General features: G+C 46.8%; 2 protein-coding genes across 2 annotated transcripts in view; both read left to right on the top strand.

The window, feature by feature from the left end:
- Positions 1-12112, top strand: part of Bend5 (BEN domain containing 5) — a 44652-nt gene extending 32540 nt beyond the window's left edge. The window contains exons 5-6 of the mRNA XM_057784998.1: positions 4850-5063; positions 11589-12112. Of these exons, the coding sequence (XP_057640981.1) occupies positions 4850-5063; positions 11589-11746 (372 nt within the window). The 3' untranslated portion in view covers positions 11747-12112. The remainder of the gene's footprint in view (positions 1-4849; positions 5064-11588) is intronic.
- The window catches only part of Agbl4 (AGBL carboxypeptidase 4), a 1086156-nt gene that overhangs the window by 887067 nt on the left and 185840 nt on the right, over positions 1-13249 (top strand). The gene's annotated exons all lie outside the window — the stretch shown is intronic.

Here is a 13249-nt window from a genome sequence, read left to right as displayed (position 1 = left end):
ATGAAATTCTTCCTACCTTCCTTTGAAACACAGTGAATTCAGAGTGAATTACCCACTTATAGATAGCAACTCGGTGCATATTCACCCAAAATTTACAGAGTAGATGTCCCCATCCCCAAGCTCCCTGCTGGGGGTAAAAGGCAAATGAGCTCCTTGTCCCCGACTCACTGGCCCACAACTCTAGGGCTACGCCTAGCTCCTCGTATTTCTTCTCATGACTCCTGGAAATCAATCATGAAAGAGCACATAAGCCCCCATGGTAAGGAGCAGAATGTCAGGGCCTTTTGTCAAGGCCCTGGTAAACCCCATTACACCCTCTGCCACTACCACATACATTTCAGACTCACTTCTCCTTGGCCCCTGGGAGTCATCTGCGTCAGCCCATTTATCTTACCTCATGCTTTGAGTGATCTCTGTTTATCTGATATCATTCCCCAGTGAAAGGAAAAGGTTGTTTGATAATTGTTTGGCCTGAACCAAAGAAAATGTGGTCAAGCTGAGGGAAAGAAGTGTGCTTCTCTTCAGGGCTCTCTTGGATGTTCTGCCATGCCCTCCGTCTCTCTCTGAGCGCTTACTCCTCTGCAGGGACAAGACTTGATGGACCAAGGCATAGCCTTGTCTTTGCTTCATTCAAGAAGCTTTTAGAGTAAGCTTTGTAGGGGTAAGGTTGGGAGGCTGAGCCTTAGTTCACAGCATAACTCGACTCTGTACTTCCCGTGTGATATCAGGCAGGTCTTTGGCCTTGCTGGGCCTCCTTGTCTGTATCTGTAAAAAGCACACCATAGCGATGCTTTCCATGGGCCATTTTGAACTGAAAGTGTGTATCTAAGTTGGTAAACCTCCCAAATTGAAGATAGAATGGGAGAACCATTCTGGGTCTCTTGATTTCTTTTTAGTCATGATCACATTGTGGAGTGATTGAAGAATTTTTCTTAAGAAACTTCCAAGAAAATCTATTTCCCTCTTTGTTTGAAGGCTGCCAAGCAGCTTCTGAGCCCGGCTGCAAAAGTAACATTCTTTCCCAAGAAAACAGGTCTCAGAGCCTCATTTAATTTTTAACACACACATTAAACGCCTCTTGAAAATGCCTCTTTTGCTTTTCGCCAGCCACTGCTCTGAACTTCACCCAGCTTTTCTTTGAGACTGATTTGTAGTCAGGCGAAGGACTCTAGGAAGAGGGAGGAAAAAAAGCAGACTTTCTAATAACCTTCCTTGACAAGGAAAACTAACATTTTGATCAAATATTACCATAGTTTACTTGAATGAATGGGGTTTGCCACATAGATCACTTTCTGATTCCAATAGTTCTATTGCTTACCTAATGTTTTTATTTAAAAAAAAAAAAAAAAAAAAACCTCATTGAATCATAAAACTGAAAAAAAAAAAAAACCATTATACTTAAACATTAAGTAACAGATCTTGAAAATGCACCCAAGCAGGGTCTGATCTAAGCTGTATGACAGATTAGGGGCAGGGGGGGACTGAAAGCCAGATCTCCTAAGCAGTCTGCCTTGCTGTGCCTCTGGGAACTAACTGCGCATTGCTCTACATAGCTGCGAGTGTGCTGACCTCAGCAGTCCTGTCTCTGTTGCTCAGCATGGACCTGTGATGGGTCTTCCTGGGGCCAAGGGCCCATGTTTTTCTAAGCTATGGCACTGGCATTGTACTCAGGTGGATGCCAGAAAACATTCTGTTCTCTAAGGAAGAGCTACTCATCAGAAATGAAGCCAAAGCCATGAAGATGTATTAAATATGCTCGTATGTTTAGTATTGCTTTGAGTTTAGGTTGGTCTTGATCACTCTGCAGGAGGCAGAAGTGGGGAGCCTCGACCTTTCCCCCCTGGAATGTGCCTTGACCAGAAGGACTGAGTCGGCTGGCTTTGGGTGAGCTGGTGCCTCTCAAGGGGTGTAACCTAACCCTGTGGCAGTTAAATAACACCTCCTGGGTTGTGGAGTGGGTATGCAAAGCTGAGTAGCTCAAAATGACAGGAATCTCTCATCCTAAGGGTATTGCTTCCCTTTCAGGCCAGAGCAATGCAAGAACAGAGATGCCAATGAGGAAAGAAGGGGCAGGATGTAGCAGCCAATTGCTGTATGTTCTTCTTACATGTAGTTCGTCTCTCTTAGTACTTTTTTATCCCTCTGTAAGATAGAGGATGATCCTTGTGGTTGAGAAAATTGAGGCTTAGAGAAGTATGATGACTAGCCCTGGCCAGTGTTAATCACCTGACATACGGAAGAGTGAGGGTCTGCACCCAGGGCTGGCAGCGCAGAGCCCATCCCTCTCCTGTTCTAGCACTGGAAGAAGGAGGTGGATGTATCCGGAGATTTTATAGAAGAATGGACTTACTGGGTTGGTGATGGGATGGAGCCAGGCTGAGGAGGTCAGATCTGATAACAAATAGGGAGCCATGCCGACTTTCCGAGGGGCTGACATAAAAACACAGAGTAGAAGACGGCTGAGGCCATCTAGTTGAAGAGGAAAGCAGTGTTTTAGGGAAGTGGATAGCAGTGATTACAGGGTGAGCCGAACGGAGTAGCCACTGGCAAGAAAGCCAGTCCAGCCTGGCTTTTTTTTCCAGTTTCCATCTGCCTGAGGTTTACTGGACTGGGAGCTGGCGCGGGATAAGGCCTGCAGGTGCAGAAGACTCAAAGGGAAACCAATAATAAGCAGGGCTTGCCATGTTAGGTGTGCACTTTCCAATCACCTTAGCCCCACCTTGACACTCAGGCCAGGAGGGTATGAACCAGGCAGCACAGATTTGGGTCTGAATCTTCATTTTTACATTAGCTGATTGTGTGTCTGGGGTTCCCCCTGCCCCGAGTTTATGTTCACATGTGTGAAATGAGAACAGCAATTTCTGGCAACTTCTAACTCTAAAGATTCTTAGGAGGATTAAGGAAGCTGGGTTCATTATAGGTACTCAATAATATGGCTCCTTTTCCTTCTAGAACATTGGCTCACATGACTTCATCTCTCTTCCAGAGTAACAGGGGTTGTAGTGTAGACTTGCAATCCCAGTAGTCAACAGACTGATTCAGGAGCCTTGCTGCGTGTGTCTCTGGGTTTCTCTTTCAGAATCTAGTCTAGAGCAAAGTCCCTTGTCTCCCTCCCATCTCGGGCAGCTTGTGTGTGTGGCCTCAGTGTCATCAAGGGAGGGACACAGCTCCATCAGGGACCTTGCACTCAGCATGGCTGCTCACCTGGCACAGACTGTCCATCTGCAGTTCAGACGCGAACAGGGAAAAGGCCACATTTGGCCTTGGGCTCTGATTGCTAAGCCAGCCCCCGGGCAGCACATCTCGCCCCAGGGCTGCTTATCTGTCTGAACAGAACAAACTGATTAGCAGTCCTGAAGTGCAAGCACAGAGAGGCCAGGTGGATCCCGTTATCTGCCCTCACACGGCGGCCTGAGTGATCTTTTGAGCGAAAGGAGGTGAAGCTAGACGTGGCCTGCAGAGCATTCACTTAGCAACGAGAGTGAGCTGCCAGGTCGTTTGATGGTTAGAAAACCTTAGTAATCGATAAAGGAAGTACTGGCTGTCCATCTCTGTGTCCACCTCTCTTCCTAAGCCAAGTTTGAGTAGAAGAATCTTGAATCATTTCTTGAACAATTGTTCTTATATTCAGCCATCAATTTGTGTATGTGTGTGTGCGTGCACGTGTGCGCCATCCCAGGTCAGGACCTCGCTGAGATGTCTCCTGCCCATGTCTTGGTCAGGTCTTTATGAAAGCAAGGGCCTTTAGCAGAGCCCTCTCACACCCCTTGGAAAAGTTGACTGATTAGGAGGTCCCTCCTCTCCATCCCACAGAGGCTGTTTCTGTCCTCCACATGCTCAGCAGAAACGCAGCCTAAATGGCTATGTCCAGGTCAAAACTTTTCTTTTTTAATGACGAACATTAGTTTGGGTTTGAGTTGCTAAGGGCCACAAGTGAGGACAGATTTTAAAGCTGTAGCTCATTGCTGGGAGCAGAGGGGTACAGTGATTTCTTGGCTCTCACTATCACTCTGGCTCTGGCTCGTTCTCTTCCAGGGAGCACAAGATTGTATTCTGGTGTGTGTGCTACCAAACTCCAACCGGATACATTGCGGTTGCATTTAATTGCTTAAAATCCTAGGTGTTCTCAGCCAGAGAGATGAACTTTGAGATGAAATCCAAGTCTCCCACTTCGTAGATAGGAGAGCTGCAGTTTGAGCTGGAGAAGGACTCGTACAGTTACGCTCCTGCTGGCTGCAGAGCCAGGCAGCTGCTCTGCCCCTGCCAGCTGGCAGGGATTTATAACTCAGCTCTAAATTGGAATTATCTAGGGAGCTAAACCATCCTGATGTCTAGGCCACACCCAGACCACATAATTCAGGATCTTGGAGATGAGGCCTATGCACCAGTGATTGCTATAGCTGGTGAGTCCTGCATGCAGCCTCCACTGTGTTAGCAGGAGGTTCGCCTCAGAATGTGCAGGTAGAAGAGAGTCTGATCCTTCTAGAGTATAACACACGTGAACACATACTGTCCTGAGCATGGGTCAGGCTCAGAGTAATACCACAAGTGCAGCTTAGAATCCCAGATCTGCCACTCACGAGTTGAATGACATCTGTAGTCACTTCACATCACTGAACTTGATTTTCCTATCCGAAGTGGCAACTGTATCATTGCACCTTCTGTTTAAGAGCGTGAAGTCAGAGCTTTGGAATAAAGCCTGATGCATTGCAAGAATTCCGTAAGTGATGCTGTTGCCGCATCTGTGGCATAGAAGCCCTTGTAGTGGAGAAGCAGTGATTTAAAGGACAGCAGCAGCCTCCAGCTGCCTTCCTGTCGGACTAAACAGGTGTGGTGTGATCTCTTTCAGGTTCATCTGGGAAGTGGGATTTGGGTTGACGAGGAGAAATGGCACCAGCTACAAGTCACCCAAGGAGATTCTAAGTACACGAAGAACTTGGCAGTCATGATCTGGGGAACAGATGTTCTGAAAAACAGAAGTGTCACCGGAGTCGCCACAAAAAAAAAGAAGGATGCAATCCCAAAGCCGCCCCTCTCTCCTCACAAGCTAAGCATCGTCAGAGGTAGCACACCCAGTGGAAGCGCCGTGCTGGACGTCCTGTCCTTTACTTTGTTAGAAATAACAGGTTTCAATCCGGTGAATGATTGCTGGAGTCCCCATATGCCGGGCCCCAACGGGGACACAGGAGCATAGGGGCAGACATGATAGCTCTCACCAGAGATCTCACTCTGGACAGGACGAATGAATATGGACACATATACAACTCAAGGGTGTGGCATGGCAGGCAGGGGGCAGTGGTTGTGCTGGAAATTGTCAGGAGGGAAGGATCCCAGCGAGAAGGCCCTGAATAGGGCCCTCAGTGCTCATCAGACGGAGATGCGGTGGGTGTGGAGGGGGACTTCTGGAGGCAGAAGCATCTTGAACAGGGGGTGCAGATGGGAAAGGGGTGTGTCTAGAGAGCAGTCAAGGTCTAGGCTGGGGAACCTTTTTATTTGAACCATGTCTAGAGCAGTCAATGAGATGAGCAGCAGTTGGTGCCTGGAAGGCAGGCAAAGAATCAGGGAGTCTTTTGTCTCCCAAAGGTATGGTTATTCTCCATGCTCCTTATGTGTCTTCCCTCTCTCCCTCTTTCCTTCCTCCCTTTTCTTGCCTTCTCAGTCTCTTCTTTCTCCCCCATCCACTCCCTAACTTCTTACTCTTTTCTAACCGTCTCCTGGGGTGAAAACACAAAGGACAGCACCCAGTGTGCACCTACAAGGAGGTCTCGTGGGATTAAATGAGAGAGCATCAGTGCTGCACTGTGCGGCCGGTACAGAGTAAGAAGTGCAGTGTGAGGAGCAGAGTGGGCACAGAAAGTGCTGATTATTCTGAGGATTTGTTATACCCATTATATTAAAACATCTGTCTTAAGCAGTTTTATATATAGTAACTCACTATCCTATCAACAGCCCTACTGTTGGCTGCTGTTATTAGGCTTTTCACAGATAAAGAAATTGGGCCCCCAGGTAGCAGGTACTTTTTCTCAGGTTGTAATAGCAGGGAGAAACTCAGGAGTTCACAGGTGGCTTTGGTGACTATTCCTAGTTACTGATCTCTAAATGGCCAGGTCTGCCACATTTTGATGAAGAAAATAAGACCCAGTTAGGGGAATGTCTTGTTTGAGCAGGTCCTGTAGTTGACCACATTCTGGGCCCAAAAGAGTAATGCATCTACGGTGCGGCCAGGCGACTGCATCATAGGTCCTCTGAGTTTCGTACAAGATGTGACGAGACAAAGGGCTGCATCAGCTCTGTTGGGGAGGAGGCCGGCTGGAACAGATGGCATTCCAGCTGAGAGTCACCCTGGGAAAGGCAGCCTGTGACAGATGGAGGAACGGTGGGTCAGCCAGAATAAACTGCGCCACGGAGACCAGCACACTCGGGTGAACTGGCTCAAGGGGAGAAGCGGCTTTACAGCCGAGAGTGGGGTCAGGCAGGTGGGTAATAGCCAGTCTTACAAGGAAGTGAAACGCATCGTAGGCAGCTTGAGAGACTGTCATTTGGAGGGGTGGCACTTGGAGAGATCAGGGAGAGCCAGCACTGTCCCAGACCAAGGTTGGAAAATGGGCAGTAGAGAATGGCCGGTTATGTCATATGTTGTAGAGGTCAAAGTGGCAGGACGCTGAGGGATGCCGCAGCTCAGCCGAGGTCACAGCTAGAGGGTGTCTGGGTCTGGATTCAAACCCACATGTTCTCACTCTGGTAGCACAGGTGTCTCCTCTCCTGGCTAGCCCATGATTAATTGAAGAAGGCAGCCACGTATTTTTAGATAATAAGAGGGACCCTGTAGTCAGCTGCTGTCTGAAATGGTGCAGCTTTATCTTTATTCCAGAGGTCACCCTGAGAAAGGCCTTCTCGGGAAAGGCGGCCCTGCTTCGCCCGTCAGTGCCAACCGTACCCTCAGATAACTGTCGTGTGTGGGTATGGAGCTAACTGCCCAGAGTCTGCCTCCCTTACAAGAGACTGTCGCTGACCTCCCCGTGTTCCAGCACTAAACAAGGTTGAACATATGAAGCCCCCAGACCTTGGTGGAACCGACCCTGCCCCACACTAGATAGGACTTTTTACTTCCTCCCTTGTTCTTGTCTCTCTTTAGATAATATAAATCTTTAGCCGTTTGCTAATTATTTCCCTCTTTTGTTCCCTTGACTGAAAACATATGTGCTTTTTGTTTGTTTGTTTTTTGAGACAGGTTACTCTGTAGACCAGGCTGACCACAAGCTCCTAGTTATCCTCCTGCCTCCACCACTCTCTGTTACACTGCCCGTTAAAGGTTCTGCACAGCATTACTTGCTTATTTGAAAATTATCTTTCTCCCTTGCCTCCATTAGAAGCTCAGCTTCATGGGCATCTTGTTCAGGGCTTACATACAGTAAGCAATTAAGAATATTGACCTTTCCCATGCAGCCTTCGGCCCTTCTGTGTTCCCTCTCTTAATGAATAACATAGCCAGATAGGTGCATCCCCATCCCCCCTCCCACGCTCCTGCCTCTCCATCCTTCCTGTTTCTAAATACCTCGCAAACCCTCCCTGTTTGTCTAGACCCACTACTTTCATAATTCAGGCCTAGCCTTGTGCTCCCTGGCTCCACCCCAAAGCCTCCAGACCCCTCCCTTTATTATGTAACCGGGGTGACCTCTCAGAAAACAGATCTGACCTCTCACTACCATCCACCCCAGTCAGTTCAAAGTCCCCACGGTTAGAGGGTAAACTTAGCATAACATACAGGCACGTTCACAGCCTGGCCGCTGGCTATAGTTCTGCCTGTAGATTTTAGTTATTAGCGGAATGAACTGAACAAGCCTCATTTGCTATCGCCTCGGGACCTGCAAGTGTTCTTCCTCACGCCTGGAATAGTTACCACCGCTCTCTACCTGTGCTGGTGTTCCAGCTACTGCTGCTCACAGCAGATTTGCCTGGGCTCTTACCCCCCAAGAGACTCCTCAAGACCTCTTAGTGTAGCTGGGTGCCACCACCATGTGTCCCAGAGCACCCGGTATCTGGCTCAGTTCTTTTTCCTTGGCGGCTTCCTGGGACCCTCGGCTCTAACAGAGGGAGCCAAGCCAGGCTGGGGTTTCAGGCTTCAGGCGTCAGCACGAGTCTCTTATGCTGAAATACAAGGGTCATGTTTTACTTCCTCACTACAACCAGGCAGGTTTGAGGTCTGTGTGCCGTCCCACCACACAGTCAACATTTTTAGCCTAATTATCTGAACGATTCCAGCGTGCATTCAGCTGGTTCCTCCTGGGCAAGCTGTCTGGCAGGACTGGGACCGTTTGTATTTGTGTGTGTGGTGAGCATACTTTGTCATGTTGGGCACATAAAAGTAACAGAAGCCTTCACGCTCACAGCGCTGGAAGGATTTTCTCGTCTCTTTGATGTTAAAACCCTTCCCTAGCAGATAGCAGAACGATGGGAGAATGCTGACCCTGCTGTAGAGAGACGAAAGCTGGAGGATGGAGCTGGCTCTTGCTCCGATGACAAGCTCCGAAATGACAGTTAAACCTTATTAAGGTCGAATGACCTTTTGCTGAGTATCCGAGCTTTCTAAATGAGCCGCAGCATTGCGTTCTGGTTAATTTTTATAACTTTTTTAATAGGACACATTAGCGCTGTTATAAACCTTGTTAATTAAGCAATAATCTCAAATGCTCCCTCGCAGAGGGACACGTTCCCAGCATCTGCAGGTGATTAATAGCTAGAGTCGAACAAAAGCCTTTTAATCAACCTGAGGGGCCATTCAGAGCTGTTACCCCAGGAAATGAAAATGATTGGAATTCTGTAGGGGCCTCCTGAACACATTCTTCAATGTGTGCCCTTCTCTTTCCATTTCTTCTCTGGAGGCCATCACCCCTACCATCCTGTCTTATGCTTCTCTCTCCTGCCTTTGCTGTCTCGGAGAGCCCTGGAGAGACAAAGCTCCCTAGATTACCTAGTGTGGCACACCACTAGATAGCAATACTTATCCCAGGTTCCTCTCAGAGGCGTCTGGGATGAGAGCCACAGACTTCTCCCTGATTAGATTAGGTCAGAGCAAGGTTGCTTGACAGATAGCATGGCCCTCATTTAGGGAAGTGGGGGATGATTGGATTTTTACCAGATCGCAATCTGCACTTCCAGAGGAAACTCTATAGGCGTGGGAGCAGCTTGCTGGGGACCTCAGTCTCCTCACTCAGCTGGGGAGTTCCAAGCAGAAGAGAATGAGCGGGGCTTAAAAAGGTGAAAACCAGAGCAGAGATCTTCTGGGAGGAGACGGTGAGGTCATTGCTTTGTGAGGTGCTCTGGAAAGGGAAGGGGTGATAGGTAGACAGAGCAGAAGACCTTCCTGCCCATCTTCTTATCTCAGTCTTTGCAGACGAGTGAAGTTCGATGAGCTGAGCAATCAGAGGTGGTAAGGAGGCAGTGGAGGCCAGTTAAGGCACCTCTGAGTAGAGCTCTTCTCAGTGGAAAGAAACAGGTGAGCCAGAGTAAGCACGTTTGTGATACACACAACCACAGCATGGATGGCAAGTACAGGTAATCCCTACCCATACTTGGGAAGGCAGCCATAGATTCTGACCTAAATGCCCCTTTACTCTAGTTCCCAGGCTCCTCCCATGTGAATGGAAGGCGTGGAACAAGTTGGGCTTACAAGATAATGCCCTGAATCACCTCTGTGTGCTGACTTCAGAAAGGCCACACTGTGGTCATCCATCACCATTCCTTATGGTTGTGTTCTCATTCTGTTTTCTAAGTGAGGAAACTCAAAATCAAAGAATGTGCAGTTTCTCCCTTCCCATACTTGGGTCTGGAATATATTTGGGTGCTTGCATGTGTGTATATGTGTGTGTGTGTATACACCTAGAGGCGAGAAGTCAGTCTTGTTTCTCTGGTGCCGTCCACCCTACTTATTTTTGAGACAGGGTCTCTTCACTGGCCTAGAACTCACCAATTATTCTGGGCTATCTAACCAATGAGCCCCAGGAATCCACTTGTCTCCACCTCCCGAGTGTTGGGATTACAAGCATGCACCACCATGTCTGGATATTTTTGTATGAGTTCTGGGTATGGAACTCATGTCTTCCTGCTTTCAAGGCAAAAACTTTCCCAACAGAGTTATCTCTCTACTTGTTAAATGCAGAGTTTTTAGATGTTTTCAGTCTTCCCTGGAAAAGCATTCAGTCAGTCACTCATATACGTATGTCCTTTATCACCTGTGCGAGAACCTGGTAAATGAACAGTCGCATGAACATAAAATGACTGTAACCATCCCATATGGGTATAGGGTTCGTTATTCCTTGAAAGGGGCTTCCAAATGTTTATCCCACATGCTTCCTGGAATCATTCTAAAAGCTACTCTAGAGTTTGTTGTCCTTGTTAATGATATGCGAATTCTAGGGCAATCATTTGTACCAAATCTCCAGGCATGGAGACTGGTAGAAAAACAGGCCTTGTCCAGGCTGGCTCTGCAGCAGTCACTTCTTTACACACACAATCTTTTTTTTTTTTTTTTTTTTTTTTTTGGTTTATCGAGACAGGGTTTCTCTGTAGCTTTGGTGCCCGTCCCGGAACTAGCTCTTGTAGACCAGGCTGGCCTCGAACTCCCAGAGATCCACCTGCCTCTGCCTCCCGAGTGCTGGGATTAAAGGCGTGCGCCACCACCGCCCGGCTACACACACAATCTTAATGGTATGACAGTGTTGAGTGCTAGTGACGTTATAGGGCAACCGGGACTGACTTGCATGCAGTACCACTTGGGAATGGCATTCAGCATGTTTTGGAAAACAATTTACCGAACATCACCTAGTGAAGCTGAGTAGGCATACTCTCTAATGGTTAGTTGGCATTGCCAAGCTTAGACTGTCACTTAGAGAGTTTCTTCGATAAATACCCTCAGCTGTGGGCAAGGTTGTTTGTGGACAATCAAATGCACAGTTAAAAGTAGGATAAAGTCATATAGTAGAGCATGTCTCAGCAACGAAGATGGCGACTTTCCTGGGTGACCTGCCGCTGTCCTCTGTAATATTGTGTGTTCCACTGAGTCAAATCAGCAAGGCAGAACATTAAAGAAATGGACACATTTATTAAAAGGCTGAAGACAGGAAAAAATGTTTAGGGACAGATACCCACATGATAACATTAAGAGAGTAGTTACCTTTGATGAGGATGGGGGGAGCGAGAAGCTCAGCATCAGGTTTTAGAGGGATGTATTAATCTGGCTAGTGGGCTTATCATCATTGATAATTTTAGACAGGGTCACACTACGTACGAACTCAATATGTAGTCCGTGGCTGACCTCCAACTCACAGAGATCTACCTGTCTCTGCCTCCTAATTGCTGGGATTAATGGTGTGAACCACCACACCTGGGTCTTACCTTTATTTTTAAAGTACACACTTAATAGTGTTTATCTCTATTTATGGCAGGACTTTAGATATATAACCATGTAAGATAATGTGAACCAGTATTTGAACGTGTGTCAGGAGGCATGTCCTCTTTCTTCTCCTTGAAAGACTTGTTCTCAAATTCGTCATTAACCCTTGACCTTCCTGTCTCTTCCCTCTGTCTAGAGTGTTTGTATGACAGAATAGCACAAGAAACAGTGGATGAAACTGAAATTGCACAGAGACTCTCCAAAGTCAACAAGTACATCTGTGAGAAAATCATGGATATCAACAAATCTTGTAAAAATGAAGAACGAAGGGAAGCAAAATACAATTTGCAATAAACTTTGGATTTTTTCATAAAGCCTTTGCATTTTCCTTGTGTGGTGTGTGCATCACGGGCGACAGTGCCATCCAAATAGACCCCACCAGGCGCGGCCATTTCTTGGCAGAGGGCCTTCAGGGCGCTGAGGTCACTGTCTTATCTGGACTTGAACTTCCTACTTTGAAGAAGGCAGATGGATTTGCTGAGACTCAGCAGAGCCTCACACCCCAACCAATGTTGTTGAGGGGATGGGGAAGCACTTTTCACGGGCTGTAAGGCATCAGAGAAGCCTGTTGGGACCACAGTATGAACTGTTATTTTTACATTGGAGCACATCTATCTCTGCTCCTCTATTTTGTTCTATAATAAAACTCCATTAATTCTTGATGTAGACAATTGTTCTCTTTTTTTATATAATATTAAACCTGTGTACTGCATGTGGCCTGCAAAGCCCTCTCAGGAGCGAGATCCCGGAAGGGTCATGGGTCCTGTGATGGCTCTAAGGGTCTCCAAAGCATCTCACCCTCTCTGACTTCAAAGGATGAGTCTTTGACCACTCAGCTTTTCCCAGATGATCCGCAACTAGCATCTGGAAAAATAAGCTTCCCCGATTATTTGAGCCTACTTTTGTAAAAGAAATGGGCACTGAGGGCCTAATAACGTTAGCTGTGGTGTACAGCGTTGCCAGAAAATGAGATACATCAGTGGCTAGCTGTTCATTTATGCTCTTTTATCTCAAACGATCTTTCAGGTTTACGTAATCATTTATCTGCTTCTTTATTTGGTTCCTGGATCTTTATGGTGCCTGGCACGTGCTTTTGGCAAAGCACTTTCTATCTTCCTTGTGGACCTGCACTTTTCTTTATGCAATGCCAATAAAGTAAGTGTGGCATTTTGGAAAGGGCAAGGGCTTTGGACAAATGCCTCTAGGTTCTAAGCCTGGCTCTCCTGCTTGCGCTGGCATTAACATAACCTCCTTGTACCTCCATTTTCTGTTCCGTAAAAAAGAAAACCCGCCTCACAGAGTCGCTCTAAGGATTAGAGATAAAATGTATAAAGTGTTCAATAAATGTCAGCAATTGTTGTTACCTTCATTTTTTGATTTTGGACTTTTAGACATTGGTGGAAAGCTTTGATCTGTAGTTGTCGTAACTCTCATTAATTCAAGTCATTAGAAGATATTGGAGGTAATTACATCATAATAGTTTATTTTATTCAAGTGGAAACAAAGTAGGAATGCGTATTTTAACACAAACACCACTTTTGAAAAGCACCGGTTTATTAGAACTCATTAGATATACACATCAATGAAAGACTAAGAGTGTCCTCTCAGTAAACGGAAACCTCTGCTAGTCCCGTAAGTCCCCTGCAGATATCTGCAATTGAGTCTTAGTTTCTTCCTCAATAATGGGCTCTTCCCTGCAACTTTGTTTAGAGTGATTTTTCACACTCCCAGAATTCTGTTTGGTTGGGCCTGATACAGAAGGGGGCTTTTTGTCGAAATGCCAGTGGTCTCCCCCTA

The sequence above is a fragment of the Chionomys nivalis genome, chromosome 11 (assembly GCF_950005125.1).
Source record: "Chionomys nivalis chromosome 11, mChiNiv1.1, whole genome shotgun sequence".
Classification (NCBI taxonomy): domain Eukaryota; kingdom Metazoa; phylum Chordata; class Mammalia; order Rodentia; family Cricetidae; genus Chionomys; species Chionomys nivalis.
The sequence above is the reverse complement of the archived record's forward strand: the minus strand, read 5'-3'. Positions and strand labels throughout refer to the sequence as shown.